The 18,784-nt window shown below is 38.3% G+C and overlaps 2 protein-coding genes across 3 annotated transcripts; one reads left to right on the forward strand and one right to left on the reverse strand.

Moving 5' to 3' along the window:
- Positions 1 to 2,505: 2,505 nt before the first annotated feature.
- Positions 2,506 to 11,169, reverse strand: zic4 (zic family member 4). Of its 2 annotated transcripts, XM_057323096.1 has the most exons (4): positions 10,960 to 11,169; positions 6,630 to 10,099; positions 5,904 to 6,521; positions 2,506 to 3,765 (listed from the first exon to the last, which is right to left on the reverse strand). In XM_057323096.1, exons 2-4 carry the CDS (start codon positions 7,051 to 7,053, stop codon positions 3,326 to 3,328), a joined length of 1,482 nt encoding a protein of 493 aa, XP_057179079.1. In that variant the 5' UTR covers positions 7,054 to 10,099; positions 10,960 to 11,169; the 3' UTR covers positions 2,506 to 3,325. The 2 variants fall into 2 exon arrangements, with proteins under 2 accessions (XP_057179079.1, XP_057179078.1); XM_057323095.1 differs by having other exon boundaries at positions 5,904 to 10,099.
- Positions 11,170 to 11,325: 156 nt separating this feature from the next.
- Positions 11,326 to 14,265, forward strand: zic1 (zic family member 1 (odd-paired homolog, Drosophila)). The gene is made up of 3 exons (XM_057323098.1): positions 11,326 to 12,533; positions 12,991 to 13,154; positions 13,444 to 14,265. Exons 1-3 carry the CDS (start codon positions 11,564 to 11,566, stop codon positions 13,639 to 13,641), a joined length of 1,332 nt encoding a protein of 443 aa, XP_057179081.1. The 5' UTR covers positions 11,326 to 11,563; the 3' UTR covers positions 13,642 to 14,265.
- The last annotated feature ends 4,519 nt before the right edge of the window (positions 14,266 to 18,784 follow it).

The following is an 18,784-nucleotide window of genomic DNA, read 5'->3' on the forward strand; positions in this document are numbered from 1 at the left end:
CAAACAGTTCTGGGGCAATTTTGACTACCATTGTATTTTTTCCTACGTCAATGGGGGGCAAAATCTATCTGGTTACAAGCATTCTTCCAAATATATTTCTCGGTATTCATCAGAACAAAGACATTTATACAGATTTGGAACAACTCAGTGAGTAAATGATGACAGAATTTTCATTTTTGGATGAATTATCTCTTTAGTAGTGTAACATTCTCAAGTCCTAAAAATGAAAAATGGCCTTGTTCAGGAAACATCGATGTCTACAATTTTATTGGCTAACATGTTTGTCAGGCCAGAGCAGAGCAAGAGAAGTGTTGGCTGACTTCTTTTAAGGTCATGTTTTAAGAGTCATGTTTTGTGTGTATGTTTAATTGTATTTAAGGACGAAGACACAGAGTTGATACACGTGTAATTAATAATTATGATATAATTACAAATGTAAATCTGTTTTCTTCAATAAGGCATTAGTTATATTTAAACTTGCATTTTCATACCAAATGGGTCTAAATTCATGGCAACCTTAGAAATATTATATACTTTAAAGTAGACTTTTTAAAGCCAACACTTTTTAATAAGCAAAATTCCTTCTGTTTAAATAACTCAAAACCGCGATCCAAAATGTATTCTGTATATCATTTACATTTTCAGTGGTTAATATATAAATATCATGCCGTTCCGTCAATTATTGTTTATCCACTCTTTTTTTACTAAGACCAAATTTCTTGAAATCCTGAATATTTGCCACTACCACAAGTCTAATTGATTAATTTATTGATTTATTTACGTTTTTATGAAACTCTGGGTTATACTGTAGCCAAAGTAACTTATGTAGTTGCAACAGTACTTTGTTAATTATTTGAAAAAATCAGTTATTCATTAATCAAGGTTAGTTGTTTGTGGGGCAAGAAGGTCAAAAAATAGTCTATTCCGTTTTTACTTCCTTTGTGTTATTGACTAATTTATATATTTATTTATTTGGCATTGCACCTGTCCGGTCATTTTGCATGCGAATTCCAGTCAGCCCTTGTCATGTAATTATGACATTAAATAGAGCGTTGAATGGTGTGGAGAGAACCGCTAATCCCCTATTAAAAGCGCTTTGTTAAATAATGCAGGACAGTTTCCGGAAGTGTGATTATCGCCTCAATTATTTCACAAAGAAATTATATTTCACACTCAAATGAGCCCAGGCCTACGTCAAACAAAGAGTTTTTTTCTACTTCCTCAGAGAACAGTTGAAGCTATTGCCTAAAGTAATCAAAATGTCAATTTAAAGTTAGGCCAACGCCACCATATCGTGGCAAGGGAAAAATACTGGAGCTTTTATTAGATACATTTACTATTTGAATAGACATTTTTGTTTTAAGCGTTGAATGATAGCTTTAATAATAATAATAATAATAATATTTATTATTATTATTATTAGTGTTGTTGTTGTTATTGTTGCTATTATTATTATTATTATTATGCCTTGCAAAGAGTAAAATAAAGTATTTATAACTACTTTAAAATGTATAATGTTGTGATTAGGATGCTTTTCAAAACATTTCTACACAGTTAGTTACAATAGCTATCAACCAACCACCTGACAAATGTCTAGCGATTTGTAGATTTTTTATTTCAAATCTGTTTGATACTTTTCGGTTGAACTGTTGAAAAGAAACATCTATCTTTCTGTTTTCTTTGATCGCAACTTTAACACACAGAAAAGCGTGCACGGTCTCAGGCTCAGCTTGTTGATAGTTTACATTACTTGAAAGTAGTTGATTGCAGTAAAATTCCAAATGCAATAGAGTGAAAAACCGGTGACAATGAGATGCCTTTCCTTGTCATCAGTGTCAATAAAAAAACTTGAGCTAAACGTGTCATAACCATTTACATGTAGATCCACATACCCCCCCTCCCCCCCCAAAAAAATACTTAAAGTTGAGCTTATGTGTGTGTTATGTGTAGTATCATGAATTTACAAATTTGGATTGATGTATCGAATAATTGACAATAAATATAATATTGTTGAGACTAAACAAAAAAGTTGAAAAAGTTCATACCATGGCCTTTATATTACTATTAAGGAACTTGTGAAAATGAGACAATTTCGACGAAAGTGTTCCACTGAAATTAAATAAAACAAACGAACTAACTAACGCACTAATATGGGAAAAAATAAACAAATTGTAGATTTTTGAGCGCGAACATTGCATTCTTTCAGACAGGACGGTGCACAGCCCTGGCGCCCATATTATTTGAATTTGACTCGGCTTTGCCATAGAATTCCTAACTCACCATGAAGATTCACCGTCGTGAAAAAAATGTCTCTTTGTATAAAAGTCTCTTTGAAGTCTGTGTGAAAATATGCAACTCTTTCATCAGTTGCTGCCCATGTAATTGGAGTGTGAAGCTAGGGTATATTTGTACAAGCAATACAAAAGGGTGTAGAAAAAGTTATCTTATATAGATAGAAAACGAATATATAAAAAATATAAAAAATAGATAGACTATTATACAGGGAAAAAATATTTTAATAATTATTTAGTTTACTGTATATTTTGAGTAATTTTCTTAAATTCTTAAAAGTTTTTTTGTATTATTTGAATTTCACGATGTACTATAATTGGTCTTGCTTTGCGTCATACACAGTTTATTCAAAATACTGACAACTTACAAGGCATTTCGGTACACATTTTAAGGTCTCTGCTGATAATTCATATTTTTCATAAAAATGGATTGCTGACAGGTTTTACAAAATCACAAAATAACCACATAGATTAATGACTAATCATAAATGAAACGTCATATCAAATACAATAACACTGTTTCCATCGAATTGGCTTGGCTGGAGAAAGCACAAAAAGAGGAAAAGTCTACGTCTTTATGAAACTCAAATAATCCCATATATCAATTTTGTACAAAGTATAGTAGCAAACATTTAAAAAATGCTGAAAGACCAAACTTTACAAAATTACCGTTCACACATAGACATTAAAACGTCATCATTTACATATGTACAATTTAATAATTAAGCACTTTGGTTCAATAATACAAAAAGAAACTATTTACCAATAAAAATAAATTAAAAAGATGAATTTACAAAATAATACAGCAACATGCGTACGATCAGTACTCTATTTAAAAACATAGACACGCGTGACTTTTTTAATCGATTGGTGGTTAGGCAGTGACATCAGCTGTCAGGGGCCAGTGCATCCTTCAATAAGGCATCAAAATTGAACAAGCCTACTCTTTAAACTGACTTGGCGTCAGTCTGTGGCCATTCAGTCCAAAAATAAGAAATTGTCAAATAAGGGAATATTAGAGGGCTGTCTTTTTGCTAGAAGGCGTCCCTTCGTTCAGCATTGCAGTACGGCGGCCCATCTGTATGGCCCGGTGTGGATGAACCGCTGGGTGGGGTCTGAGGGCCACTGGCACCGGAGCTGTGACACACGTACCATTCGCTTAAATTTGCCGCCTGGGACGATTGTGAGAGAGGTTCGGAGAGCGTGGAGGGAGCTGGCTCCCGTCCCAAGTCCGATGAAGGAGAAACAAGAGATGGAGTCGATGATTCGTAACCCGAACTCGGAGGTGGAGACTTGCAGTGAACCTTCATGTGTTTTCTCAAAGAGCTGGGATGCGTGTACGATTTGTCACAACCCCTGACTTTGCAGTTGTAGGGCTTATCGCTGGTGTGCACGTGGGAATGCTTTTTTCGATCACTGCTGTTGGCAAACCGTCTGTCACAGCCGTCAAATTCACATTTAAAAGGCTTTTCACCTATAAAACGAGAAAACAGAAGTATAATGTCAATAAAGATTAAAGAACCTTACATGTGCAGCCTACTCATTACAAATGTACTCCTTGTAATTACAATAAGCACATCTAAATGCATACTCTCTGCATATAGGCCTAAAGTCTGTCAGCACAGGTAAATCAGGTCACACGAGTCTCATGATATCCTGATTATATTTTTACTGTCCTGTCTCTCTGATGGCAAGCCCCTTGTGACTGAGACATCATAGACAACAATGATTTCTCTTCTCAATTACAGATGATTGTGCTCCTTCTACTATTGTTGCATGTCATCTCATAGTAGTTTTATTTTCATTTAGAATGTAGAGCATGCAGATCTCATAAGAAAGGTCTGATCCACTATCTAAACTGCTATTAGGCCTGTCCCCCTGTAACCATAATAGCTGCTGGAGAAGGCAGCCAGGCAATAGAAATGTTTGAATTAATTACATTCAATCACATCGTGCTTATTTCCGAAGGACATAAGCTCCAGGAGTTTATAAGACTGCGTAATTGCTGCTGTCTAATTACAGTTGCTTGCTGAATATCAATTTGACCTTCAGCTGTTGGGCCGAGAAAGCCAATCAAGAATATTAGTGTACTACAAGAAAGCAGCAAAAAAGAGACCCTTGGGAAACCACAACCATAAGCAAAGATTCAAATACCGCCCAAGCAAGAAAATAATCTCTCTGCCCCTGGGAATTTCGCACAGAAAGTAATATACGTGTATCACCTGGTTAGACATTAAAATGACTGCTAACTTAAATGTAGCTTCCAAACAAATGTAATGAATAGGTGTCATTTAAAATCTCATTAAAGAACTAACATTTTTAAATAAAATGAAAACAACAAAAAAACACTACATCACGTAAAACATTACATCCAAAAACCGAATGCATAAAATAGTATTTTTCCATCTAATGTAAATATAGAGAGAGCCCCAAGCATCCAAATGCTACAGTGCCAAAATAAATGGCAAAAAAAGATGAACTAATTATCATTGCGAATATGACATACTAATATGGTTGACTTTCTGATAAATATTAACTATGTCCTTCCGTGAAGTTTGTAATTTCGCCCTTCATAACTACAATCGACCTGTTGCATGCGGCTAATCTAAAAGTGTGCAGTTTTGTTAAACAGTGCATACAGCTTCTTATGAGCTTATGCTATCACGGTTTAGAAATACATGGAAACAACACTTGACTTTTGGTGATATTAATGATAGTGGTTACAGAAAATGTACTGCTAAAACCTTTATCTTGAAAATAAACGCCACCGCTGACCTACAGGGCAACTGGAGCACAAAAGCTGCAGTCCAAGCAAAACAAAACACTGGTCTCGCTATCATATGTGCTATCATTTTCAGCATATTATTTGCTATCAGTAGCATACTATTTGAATGAATGACTAGAAAAACAAAAGCTAAATAAAACATGTGTTTGTTATATCTCTATAATTTAGTAAAGTAGTATAGTGAGAATTCACATAACATCAACAGGGGGGGGGGGTTGACGTTGTTTAACACGTGCATTTGCACCCTAAAACTTTGATAAACTGAATGTGTCAACTAACGATGTATTGTGGAAATAAATGCGGATATTCTAAACCTAACCTTTTAACTATATTCCGTCTTATTTATTTATTTTACAGACGACTAAACTAGAAGCATAGGCCCCAAACAAATGAATGTGTTGGGGCAATCATGAAGTTGCAAGCAATTTGTAAATGTAATTGTTTTCGAAACACACAGCAGCAAACAAACAGAAAAGCAAGACTTCACAATGCTCATTGCTGTTTTGTCCTTATGGCTATTTTTCGTCTTTTCAAGGCGCTGAAGTTATAGCCCACCGAAATTATGAGAAACGTCCCGGTTTTAAGAATAGCCTATATACATATTACGTCAAAAAAAGAAAAACAAAGACATAATCTGATTCATAATTCTAATCTGTCATCCTCTTCATTTTAGAATAAATGTAACTTTATTTACTTCAGCAAAGTGGCAGCTCGCATAATTCATAAACCAGTTGCACGCCAAAATTTGCTTACACTTCACGTGTACTAAATTCATAGTTAGCGACTAGGATTTAAGTGTCCTGCGGGACAAGAATTAAATCACTGACCTGTGTGTGTCCTCTTGTGGATTTTCAAATTTTCCGATCGGGCAAATACTTTTCCACAGCCAGGAAACGGACAGGGAAACGGTTTCTCTCCGGTGTGCACTCTGATGTGATTCACGAGTTTGTACTTTGCTTTAAACGGCTTTCCCTCTCGTGGACATTCTTCCCAAAAACAGATATGGTTCGCTTGCTCTGGTCCTCCGACGTGCTCGACAGTCACATGCGTCACCAGTTCGTGCATGGTGCTGTAAGTTTTAGAGCAAAGTTTCTTGACTGAGTGCTCCGGTTCCAACCACTTGCAGATGAGCTCTTGCTTGATCGGTTGTCGCATGTAACGGAAAAAAGCAACGGCTCCGTGGTGGTGTGCGCTGAGGTTCATGTTCAGATTGAGTCCGCCGTATCCGTGCAGAGGAGAACCGGCAAACGGGTCTGCCCTGGAGCTCGCTACTTGACTCAAATGATCAGACCTAACGTACATTTCGGCAGGTATTCCTAACCTTATTGGTCCGTTCAAGGCTTGGCCACCCGGTGCTCCGTTAGATGGCTGTTCGTGATGAAGTCCAGGGAAGAGAGTATGGTTCCCAGGGTCGGGGTGATGACCATAGTGTCCCGGATAGCTACCTGTTGTTGAGACAAACATTCCGTGGTGAGAGGCTGAACCAGAAGTCTGATCGGTCAGCACGGGCATGGCTTGAGCTGTCAAATCTCGTCGAATGAGGAAATCCCTACCTGCGGATAACGCCTGGGCCGTGTGAGACATGGAGTACGGGACCGTAGCCGCCTGCACCGGGCCAAAAGCTCCCGTTTGACTGGAGACCACTTCAGCGTGGCCTGCAATATGATGATTGTGGTGGTGATGGTGGTGGGGATAATGATGGGTTGGGCTGATTTTGAGGGCCGCGGAGTGCCCCATGTGTTCTGGCCCGAATGGACTCGGCCCCAGGCGGGGTTCCGCAGTCATCTCCCCAGGGTGCGAGTGAGCCATTGAGTGTGGATGGCTGCTAAACCCCGGGAAGCCTGTCACGCTCTGAGGGGTATGGTGGTGATGATGGTGATGGTGGTGAGCCCCTGCCAAGTCAACTAATCTCAGCGTCGTGTTCCGTTTGGAAAACGCGGGGTCCATCACAGGGCTTCCCAAAGCATCCACGCTCATTACTCCTAATTTTAGAATAACTTGACAGCAGGCAAAATAATAATAATGATGATGACAAATATATTTTAATCGCTTTGAAAAATACAGACGAAAAAAAATCTACTTCCCTAAAGTTTAGTTGCTATCTCAGTGCCTACGTGGAGTCCCATTCGGTTGAGAGGCAGCAGCAGGACGCTTTGATATACTGAATAGAGATTCATGGTAGGCGCTGCAGCCCGTGGAGCCAAACAATCACCGAGCGTTCTAATTGGTCAGAGCTCTGTGATTGACGTCACTCGTGACAGTTTCCAATGTGAAGAAAAATGTTTTAGTGACAGCAAACAGCTAGAGCGCATGCGTCGAGCCTCAGGCAGCAGATGAAAAAATGTTTTTCTTATGCAAAGGTTATTGTACTTTTAACTGCGATCCCAAGTTACATCGAAGCGATGAAACCTTTCTTTATATTGCAGCGGTGGAAAGTCTGCAACGCGCTTTGAGGCGAGAGCATTTTCCATACCGCTATAGGAAAACAGAACCGAATGGTATTTGCAAGCACTAAACATATACCGTTACATAGTCGGTTCACCAAAAACATCCGCGCGCGAGTAGGCTACACAATAAACCCGGAAACGACTGTTAGTACAAAGTTGACGTTGTCATTTTTATGCTGTCTACTCAGGCTCCGATGTTTCTGTATTTAACCCTTTGTTAAATGTTTTCACGAGATTTTTTCTCTAACCATGCTCTGCGTCGTCATGGGATCGGTGTCTTGTGAAAAGCGCGAAGGGCGCCTATTGTCCGGAGAAAATAAGTAACGCAAAAGACCTGTTGTTATGATCGGGGGTAATTTTCGGCCTCAGTTGTTCAGCAGTGGCGGATCAGGCACACAGGAGGTGGTGCTTCATCAAAAGTGTACAGGGCAGCAAAGCAAAGAATCTTGGCAGGGCAGCCAGTGTAAATGTTAAGTAGAATTTAAAATTTGAATCTTGGAAAAAGTAGCAGATTACCTTTAATAAACACTCGTTTAATTATTAGTGTCATATAGGCCTAAAGAAATACAATGCAATCATGAAACTGCAACCGGCTTTTTATTCTATATAGTTAAAACCTTGAAAAAATAACCCCCACCGTCTGAACACATTTTTTTGCTCGGTCTAAAGGAAGACATTCCACGCAAAAGCATTTAAGGAAATAGTTTTGATATGTGGTCAGTGAGTGCCTGTATGGAAAAGGTGTTTTATTTTTTGCTATGAAAACACAGCAAAAGCTCAAATGTTTATATAGGCCAATACATTGGTGTATCCCATTTATGCACTATTGTATCAAGACCGGTTACTTATTTTAGGTAAGTGATCAACAAAGTTTAGAAAATAGGGTGAGCATTTTTACACAATAATGTACTTCTTTTAAAGTGAGTGTGTGTGTTAAATTCCTTTGCGTCCCTGTTTCTGCAAGTTTTGCACTTTCTTCTTTTTGCAGCAAACTTCTTGAAATCGTGGTTCTAGTAAAGTTGTGACCCAAAGAGGAAGTTTCCAGTAGTAGTCTATGTGATTAGTCACATTTAATTCCACAAAAAAATAGTATTTACTAAAATACACACGTTGTAACTGCAACCTAAATCATCTCGAGGATGTGAAGTACGTATACGTTTTGGGTGAATTGACCCAAAAGAATGTCAGTAAGTTACAATTCTATTCATGTCAAATATAATGTGTAAAACTGTATTGCCATCAGAAGGATTGTACGTTCAAGCATAGAAACAGTATGAGAGCGTAATCATATTAATTTAAAGCTCATGTGTATTGATTCAAATGGAAACAGTTGACCCTCCCACCCGACTCCACACTGGTGTGTGGCGTGAAACTTTTAGTATGTTTGCGTTCACATATGCATCACATCGAAGACTTGAGGCGAGGCATCAATTTGTTGTTGTTGGATGCAGCAATAAAACATTGAAACATTCCTTAATGAACCTCAATGCTATTGTGATCGTGTAAAATGTCGACCTATAGAATTCCTTAGTTTGAGTGAACAAAATATAAATATTATCATACAAATATTAAAAGCCACTAAAGTGGCATTTTTCCACCTTGACTTCATTTTGAGTATAGTCAAGATGCATTCAATTGTTTATTCTGGGAATCTTGAATTCCCTTGAGAGACCTCATGAATTGATCTGTCAGGCCTACGGTGACAAAGCAACACCATCCATGTCATAAATAAGTAAACATTTGGTGAACTATGAAGAATAGTTAGAATGATATTCAGATGGCTATAGGGCTCATGGTTTAATACGTCGTAGTTGCATTCTTCAGGCATATCCACAGAAAGTTTCGTCACAAGCTACTTTACTTGTGGCAGAAAAAACAAATATGCAAATAAAAGTAATTCGTGAACGAATGTCAGCTATTTCCTTAAATCATTGAATAAAACAATTACGTATGGCGACAGAACAGTCTGCATAATTACGCACCAAAAAATCATTCAATTTAAACATGAAATTAAATGTTAAAGCTATTGTGCTTTCCATAGTATGCATTTGAATCTTAAATAACATGAATGCACAATCATAGGGCGCAATTTTGATTTAGCATCAAAATTATGAAATCTATATATGGCGTGCTTTTCCGTTTTTAATACATTTTTACGCAGTTCATTTCGCAGAAAAAAATACAGAATTCTATCACATGCACCAAGCCTAACACATCTTGGTGGTTAATTTAGCTGTTGCATACAATGCGTATGTATGCATAACACATTATTACATACTTTTACTGTTTATTTTGTTCGGTAAAAATACCGAGAGATTCCAACATCCAAGATTCATTTTGTCCCTATGCCACAAATCTTACCGTTTTCCACCTGTTGAAGACATCGTCCAGATTTCTTTAATAAAGATAACGTCCTTAGGACAAAACTTTCAGCTCACCAGCTTTCCTTGGCTCTTTCCCTCTCTCTCCCTCTCTGGAAAGAGTTTGGGAGTGTATGGAACTGAGGGCTGCAGTCTGGATGATATTTTAATGGCTCGTCTGTTCATGCGGCTTTGAACTCCAGCCGCCGGAGTTTCCTGCAGAGAGAAATCCCACTTCACAACTTCCACAACCCACAACTTTTACACGCACAAGGGTGATACATTACGGCCTTATCCATATTCTCAACCTGTGTTTTTGAGAGATTAACGCAAGGCGTCACCTCATTCGCAGGTTTGATTCTGTTACCTGACGTCTATAAGTATCTGCGGAAGGTCTATGCGTTTATGCACACAGCCTACAGTTCAAAAGAAAAAAGCAAAGCTTACAACATACAATCTAAAATGTGTTTTTATGGTGTTTGACATCATGTGAAATTTCAAACGCTAAGTAAATGCATCATAAATGAAGTGTTGTCCAGAAGCGCGCATTGTGACGTCTACTGCGCACTGCAAACAAGTGGTGCAACAGTGTCCTACTCACAGAAATGCTTTTAAAAATGTTGGACGGCAAGTAAACAATTATAAGTGTAATTCATGAATATGAAGTGGCCAAACAAAGTGATGTATTAACGCCTATTGTGCACTAAAAATATATGTACCAATGTTGACTTGTGCATTAATTTACTTATAACTTCAAGCTCTAACTATGTTTATAAAATCTCTATTTTTCGAGTCTGTGGGGCAAGTAAAAATAAACTATATTTGAATACATTTTTTTGTCACTATATTTAGCCTACTTTATACACAGGCATGCACAAATACACACACACTATTTGTTTCTAAATTTATGGAAAGTGTCTGTGGAATGGAGTGCTCGCTTCTTCTCTTAACAAGCGCATAAGTTCCATTCCACATGGAATCCGCTATATCAGATTCCATCGAGTGTTTACTAGATACACCCAGGTTTACTCTGGCTCTGGAGTTACACTGTCTCTCATAGCATGCTGAATGCTTACAGATCAGGCCTCCGCAGAAGTAGGCCAAACGTGGAAGTCCTCCGTCTAGAACAAAAGCTATTATTCGGCCATGCATTCACTAAACTCTGTTTTCTGAATTTCAACATCCAGAGCAAAATCACAGTCAGCAACCTCCCGACAATCCCGTAGATTGATGATGTAAACCGACCAATCGTACGGATGCTGAGGCATGGCGGGCTGTTATTTGGTGAGTGAATGTTAGTAGGGGGGGAGCGCCCTCTCCAATGATGGCCCAAGCACGGGGTCACGTGCTGCCCCCCTCCTTCCCCATTCATCAGGGGTGGACTGTGTTGTCTTTCAATTCATTTATCTGCAGGAATGATTGCGACTATCAGTCTGAAGCTCACCGCCTGACTGAGGAGGTGAAAGTTGCGCCACAGGAAGATAAACCGCAAAAGACAATATTGCACATGATTTGCGTGTGCATCGGATGAGCAGGAGAGGGGAAATTCCTCTCCACTACAAAAAGTAAATAGAAATAGGGTATCGGAGTTTGCCTTGCACACTTAAGTCAGAGAAATAGCAAGCAGAGACAGTTGTTAGAGATTCCTCCTCTTTCAGTCTCCTCCGCTGTAGACTGAAGATGCTCTTGGACGCAGGACCACAGTATCCCACCATTGGAGTGACTACTTTCGGCTCCGCCAGACATCACTCAACAGGCGAAGTTACAGACAGAGAAGTGGCTTTGGGCATCAATCCGTTCGCCGACGGTATGGGCGCTTTTAAAATCAACCACGGCTCCCACGATCTTGGTTCTGGGCAAACAGCATTTTCCTCGCAGGCTCCCGGTTACGCCGCCGCCGCTGCCTTGGGACACCATCACCACCCCACTCATGTCAGCTCTTACTCCACCGCCGCCTTTAACTCCACTCGGGACTTTCTCTTTCGGAATCGAGGCTTCGGAGACGCCACTAGCGCGCAACACAGTCTGTTCGCCTCCGCCGCTGGAAGTTTTGCCGGGCCACATGGACACTCTGATGCCGCTGGGCACCTGCTCTTCCCGGGTCTGCATGAACAAGCGGCCACGCACGCCTCCTCCAACGTGGTGAACAGTCAGATGCGGCTTGGCTTTTCCGGGGACATGTACGGCAGGGCAGAGCAATATGGTCACGTAGCGAGTCCCAGGTCCGAGCACTACGCGTCGACTCAGTTACACGGCTATGGCCCCATGAACATGAACATGGCTGCCCATCACGGGGCAGGGGCCTTCTTTCGATACATGAGACAGCCCATAAAACAAGAGCTCATCTGCAAATGGGTCGAACCGGAGCAACTGACGAATCCGAAAAAGGCCTGCAACAAAACTTTCAGCACCATGCACGAGCTTGTGACCCACCTGACGGTGGAGCACGTTGGTGGACCAGAACAGTCGAATCACATGTGCTTTTGGGAAGAGTGTGCCCGGGAAGGAAAACCGTTTAAAGCAAAGTACAAACTTGTGAATCATATCAGAGTGCACACCGGAGAGAAACCGTTCCCCTGTCCGTTTCCTGGCTGCGGAAAAGTATTTGCACGATCGGAAAATCTCAAAATTCACAAAAGAACGCACACCGGTAAGAAATTAGTAATTGCTAATTTCGAAATAACATTAACAGCATGTATGTTTAATAAATACGGAGCGTTTAATAAGCATGTCTAGCAAGTGAAGCAACTAATGTATATATACTGTATGTATATATTGTAACACGGCAATAATTCTTAGAATTGAAATCGAAAGTTTCTGATTTTTATACTATTAAAATATGCAGATAAAATATACTGTGACAAAATGACGAAAATAATTGGATCGGCAAATATTTTTGGTGAATAAAACGTTTCGCGATTTTATATTTGACTTTATATATCTGTATTTATATTTGCCAACAAATGTGGTTGTATTAAATTCGCATTTATTTTTCACCTCATATTTCTTCTTTTCAAATAAAAATGCAAAACAGTCAAATTCTTGGAAATATTCTACCGTCTGAAATGGGTAAGACTTGTAAAATGTATTTGCTCTGTCTTTGTTAGGTGAAAAACCTTTCAAGTGTGAGTTTGAGGGTTGTGACAGGCGCTTTGCGAACAGCAGTGACCGTAAGAAACACATGCACGTCCATACCTCTGACAAACCCTATCTCTGCAAAATGTGTGATAAATCCTACACACATCCAAGCTCCCTCCGGAAACACATGAAGGTAACAATAACATTACTAGTTCTTTTACATTAAAGAATGTATTATATTTGTGTATCTAGATATTTTGTAATTTGATGTTAAAAATATTGTTATTATTTTATAACGGCATTTTTTTCTGACGAAATGTATTTTCATAACTAGGAAGTCAAAATAAATGATAGTAGCTTATGAAATGAAAATTCATAATGTAAAATACTACAAATCCGTCGCAATTGTTTGGTTTTCTTGATATGAGAAATAATAAACAACACACGACTAAAAAACTGTTTTCTGTTTGGCTTCAACGCAGGTTCACGAGGCAACATCTCAAGCATCCCAACCCTCTCCAGCAGCCAGCTCGGGCTACGAGTCCTCCACGCCGCCCACCATCGTGTCCCCTTCCACAGAAAACCAGAACAGCAGTTCCATATCACCAGCATCATCCACAGTCCACCACACGACCAGCCACAGCACTCTGTCGTCAAATTTTAATGAATGGTACGTGTAAATATTTTCAAAAGACTGCAGAATTAAGACTGCTTGGGAACCAGGACTCAAAAACAGCCTACTCTGGCGTGGACCTACATACACACACAATGTGAAGAATCTTTCTTAAACGGCTGTCTAGAGAGAGCATTGCATGGACGGAGTGTACAAAGCTCTTAACAGCCTTTTCCAGATTTCTCTCAATTTCTTTTCTTTTACCTTTTTTACCTATATTTTCGGAAGATGCACAGCGAACTCAATTGCATGCTACCAGCAGGTCAACGCCTGTATCTTTTTTCCTTTTTTTGTACATAAAGATTCATCTAGTTTAAAATGTAATATTTTATTTTGTAAATAGTCATAATACAGTTTAAGGGAATTTGTGAAAAATGTGGTCCCTAGATATATGGAAATGAGATGGTTTTACGAATATTGCGATGAATAGTCTTGACTGAAAATAATGTTATAGTTTATGTGTACCAAATGTGAATTACCCAGTATTACCACAGTCTACACGTTTACCTAACCGATTAGTATTAATGTGCTTTTGTATCCAGTGCAACATTTCGTCTGAAGTCCAGTCTGAGTAGCACACAGTTGTTGTTATTTAATGTCATGTCGATAAACCGTGTAGTGAAAGCCTGAAGCTCCGTGTCAATCTTGTTTATGTAAGTGATAAAATATAAACCTATCTGTCTATTGCATTGGCAATTGCAAGAAATTATTACTTGTATATAACTCAATTTTCCATATTTATCCGCATGTAAAGGATCGGTAACACATGTTAGAGATAATCGGTATTTATGGAAAATGCGTTCGTAGGGTATGTAAAATTTAGTTTACAAAATAATGTTTTGGTTACTTTTCGTACAATATTAAAGAATTAAACGTACAACAAAAATGCATTCAATTTTTATTTCTAGGCTGTTCTTTAAACGATTGAATTGAGGGTTAATACATTTCAGCAAAGAAAACTCCACAAGTAATTTCTGTAACATATTCATTTTTATTTACCATGTTGAAATAAATACACTCTAAACTAAATCATCACATAAATGCAAATATAAACACTGATGATAAGTATTAAAGAAATCACAGTCGGTCTTTAGAATTTAATCGTCAATAGTAAATTGTCAAAAAACATGACACTTTAATCCTAATTAAATCATTGTTATTTTTTTAAGGTTGTACCACTAATTCGACAGGACGAATGACTAAGTAATGTAATTTTCACTTTTGTAACACTCATTATTCTGAAAGACTAAATATGGCCACGTCCCTAGAGGAAGGATTCAATGCATTAAAACGACAAATCGTGACGGATTTACTTATCTATTGGTCTTATTTAAATATTTTACATGACTTTACTCCCGTCATGGTATTATTTAATTATGCTTGTTTGGGACCAGTGAAGGACTTCAAACTTAACGAAGAAGAGAGTGACTGTTGGGCTTTTGTTCCTGGTTGCAACTTGCTTGATCGCCCCATTAGGCACATCAAGATCATGAGCGTGCTTAATATCACCAGTGCGCAATTTTCGCTCAGGGATTTTGCCAGCTACGATAGATTCTATTTGGACATTAAAATATACAAAATGATAAATTGTTTTAGTAAAATGCCTATTTTTCCTTCGCGGTCAAAAGTGCAAAGATTTCCAGAATGAGATAGGGAATGTATACCAATGGAGGGAGGGGGCAATCTGAGCGCTTGTAAGTCCAGGCGAGCAAGCAGTCTGTACTATTAGGAGTACCATGCATGCATTGCAACTTTGTGTGTGTGTGTGTGTGTGTGTGTCTCAGATAACACAAGATCATTAGCATGTGCAAATTTAAGCCGTGCCCTCCGGCTATGAAACTAATGAATCGAGCATTGCAGTGATTTTAATTCGTGGCCATTTGGATTTATTTTTGTTTTCAAATGTGGTACGGCGACATGTCAGTTGCAAAGCAGTGCGTTGTGGCTTAAAGGAAAATGTGATATACTCGACAGTGTTTACATGTTCCTCTTGGGGGTGTGCACAAGTGCAGGCGCGTGTGTGTACTGCTGTGCGCGTGCATGCGGGTGAGAAATAGCCCACCAACAGGAGACACTGGCGTCGAAAAAATATAAACATATTGGCACATAAACAGTAGGGGCAAATACGGAATGCATTATGTCGGAGGTGATTTTTTTCCCGAAATATGTTCATATTCTCCTTCCACGGGTTATTAGGTTTTGAGATATGTGAATGATGGTAATAAAATGAATTGTTCGACTCTATTTAACACTCTATCTATTCAAACGTTCTGCTACATTCTCATTCATGCACCGTTAGAGTAGTATAGTAGAAAGTGTTATGTATTGATCCGCACAACGGAATACACTTTTTGAAATCGTTTCGGTTGCCTGTTATCCTCATTACTTTTCTACCCCCAGAAAATAGAGGCACAAAAATAATATCAATGGACAAACGACATTAAAATGTGGCTGTGTCAGATTCTTTCATGGATATGATTATTAACTAAGATAGTCGTCTATTGTGTCAGTTTGCTCATTGTTACATCCCGACATTCACTCTAAGGCAAAAAGTCATTGAAAAGAGGTCAAAAGTTATTCAATTGTCACACACATAACAGGAATGATAACCTAACATTAAAGGCGCGTGACAGTTCATAAACACTTGCACTACAATACGATTCGCGCAGTGAGTTTCACCAATCACCCACTCTCCTCAAAAAATATTTCTACTTTTTTGTTATTATTACAAAATGTACTCTAATACAAATACTTATCGTTTTAAAATGTATTTTTATAAATCTAAAAATAAAAAGAAATCTAAGGCATTGGCGACAGCTTGAAAACGGGTGCATATACTTTTGTCTTATCCTTTTTTGATGAATATAAAAATCTAATGATATAATATCTATAATTTGAAAACTTCCCTAGGAAATCATGCACGTCCAAAATATACATGTATAAAGAAGAAGTGTTGGGTTTATTTTTTGTGAGAAACCTGGAGATTTTTCCCATTTGTCAAGATTTGCGTAATTTGGTTATAATAGCACAAATGTTGTGCCTTCAACTCGTAACTTTTCGGCACACACATATATCAAAAATTTCCAAAAATAACAATACTTTGTTAACAACGTGAAGCTTCATTTTAAAAATAACATTTTATACAACATAGTGTGTGCATTAATAGCGTCTTGCTCAACAGCAAACAAATAATAGTGTACTTGCCAACAAGTTACATAATAGTCAAAGGCAAGACTTACATAAAGCATTAACTGCTGGTTGTCTGTTTTTAAGGCCCCTCAATGTGTTTTTCTGAACAGTAAAGTCAGTGCTGAACTTCTGTGATTGTTACGCAGCTGTTGTCTAGAGATGAATGTATCGCTGCTCTTTCTCTGTAATGTAAAAGAAGCTGACCGTTTTCTCCTCTCATTCATATGCGCTTGACCTTTCTCTGACTTCAGTGCTGACTAGTTGGGGTGAACATGTTGAAATGAGAGTAGGATGAGAAAAAAAGACATTTCAACTTGAACGCAGGGTGCAAATTGACAAGAGCGCGCCAGTCTGTGGAGTGTGACTGTTATTTTGTATTGAGATGGATGATTATTTTCAGATAATTCATCATTGCTTTGTAAAGAAAGCAGTACAGAGTCGTAGAGCAAAGACATGCAAATATTTTTTTCCTAGTTTTGTTAGGTCATCGGGGCATGAAGAACAATGTACCTTCTCTTACCGTAATATACGGGCTTAAACTAAATGAGTGATCACGCAGTCTTCCTACGCAGCATTTTAGCAAGGCACGTTTGCGCGCAAGGTTAACTACACATCTGTGACATTTTGCGTTTACGGTACTGATAGTTAAATAATACACACTAACAATATTTACTTAGTATGAAAATATTTTAAAGGGGTTTGATTTCGTCAATACACGTTGCAATATTATTACAGTTGTAATTACAGCATATACGTGTATCATGGACTAGAGGAGCCTGGATAAGTCTGGGTAACCTATTGAATGTCCTCTTGCTCTGCCCCACAGCTTGGATTCACACAGCTAAAGAAAAGAGCCGTCAACTAATATGAGTCATAAGGGTTTTTATGTGACCCCTCTAGCATTAGTTGTGGACACCATGACACGCTATTAAGTTTGGACTACAGAAGATTTGTGGAGGCGCTGACATTGTCTATGTTGTCTTGTTCCCTTGACACGTTGCTAAATGGGGTCATTCCAATTAGTTGTTTGGGACAGAGCTGGACTTCAGCAGGGATATTCGCACCCTTTCGCAATATCAAGAGATACAAAATAGACAGCCTATCAAAACAAACATGCATGTGTGATCCAAGCATGCAAAAATACATTTAGAAAACTAAAATAAAAAAGGAAATATTGCGTTTGTCTTTTGCCAATTTAAATATTAATAAAAATATTAAAATGAAGCCAGCATGTCGTTCCATTACAGAACAGTTTTTTTTCATCACGTGGTTTAAGGGTGTTACTTGGTTACCTGTCGTGAGTTCGGCAAAATCTCTTTTTTTCAGGCGAAATGTTATTGTGTGTTTGTATTTTATTTACTCGTCTCAGATGAGAGCAGCTTGTGGACATCTGCTCTTTTAATTGCATCTCATCAGTATAATAAATGTTAAAGTCTGGAGGTGAGGCAATAGATTGGAACACTAAGATAATGGCTCTTCAAATGGAGTCTCAGAAGGTTATTCATTAAAGAAGTCATTTGTGAACTTAATGCACTTGTAAAATAGCTGTATATTGAGTCTGTCTATGTTTCATGGGCCAGAGATCTGACTCCGAGTCAGACAATGAAAATGTACGTTCTTGGTTTTGAATGGTCCCTACAATGCGAAACATTTCGTCTGTGCAGCGCGTTCATTTAAAAAGGGCTTCTTTTCAATTTCTCAATGTCTGTCCTCTTTTAAATGAGTTGTTTACTTCTTTTAACGTCTTTAAATGTCCTTCGGAAGCATGTGTGTTGAAAACAGTACACATTTCAAGCATCCAGTGAAGTTTTCGGGCTCTTGATTAAATCAGAAAACAGAGAACTAATTAAAACATGCTGTAGAATGCTCCCCAATTAACATAATCATTGACCTCATTAATATTGTGCATTGAACCAGAGAAGGGAAGTTTGGGCTCTTTGTAATTAGATACAAAGATATGT

Source organism: Triplophysa rosa, linkage group LG23, assembly GCF_024868665.1.
Source record: "Triplophysa rosa linkage group LG23, Trosa_1v2, whole genome shotgun sequence".
Classification (NCBI taxonomy): domain Eukaryota; kingdom Metazoa; phylum Chordata; class Actinopteri; order Cypriniformes; family Nemacheilidae; genus Triplophysa; species Triplophysa rosa.

Excerpts from the sequence above, each read along its gene's own strand:
- zic4 (XM_057323095.1), bottom strand. The coding sequence starts at position 7,053 with ATGAGCGTGGATGCTTTGGGAAGCCCTGTGATGGACCCCGCGTTTTCC. Across the intron at positions 3,766-5,903 it reads CCACAAGAGGACACACACAG|GTGAAAAGCCTTTTAAATGT; the intron begins GTCAGTGATTTA and ends CTCGTTTTATAG.
- zic1 (XM_057323098.1), top strand. The coding sequence starts at position 11,564 with ATGCTCTTGGACGCAGGACCACAGTATCCCACCATTGGAGTGACTACT. Across the intron at positions 12,534-12,990 it reads TCACAAAAGAACGCACACCG|GTGAAAAACCTTTCAAGTGT; the intron begins GTAAGAAATTAG and ends TGTCTTTGTTAG. Across the intron at positions 13,155-13,443 it reads CCCTCCGGAAACACATGAAG|GTTCACGAGGCAACATCTCA; the intron begins GTAACAATAACA and ends GCTTCAACGCAG.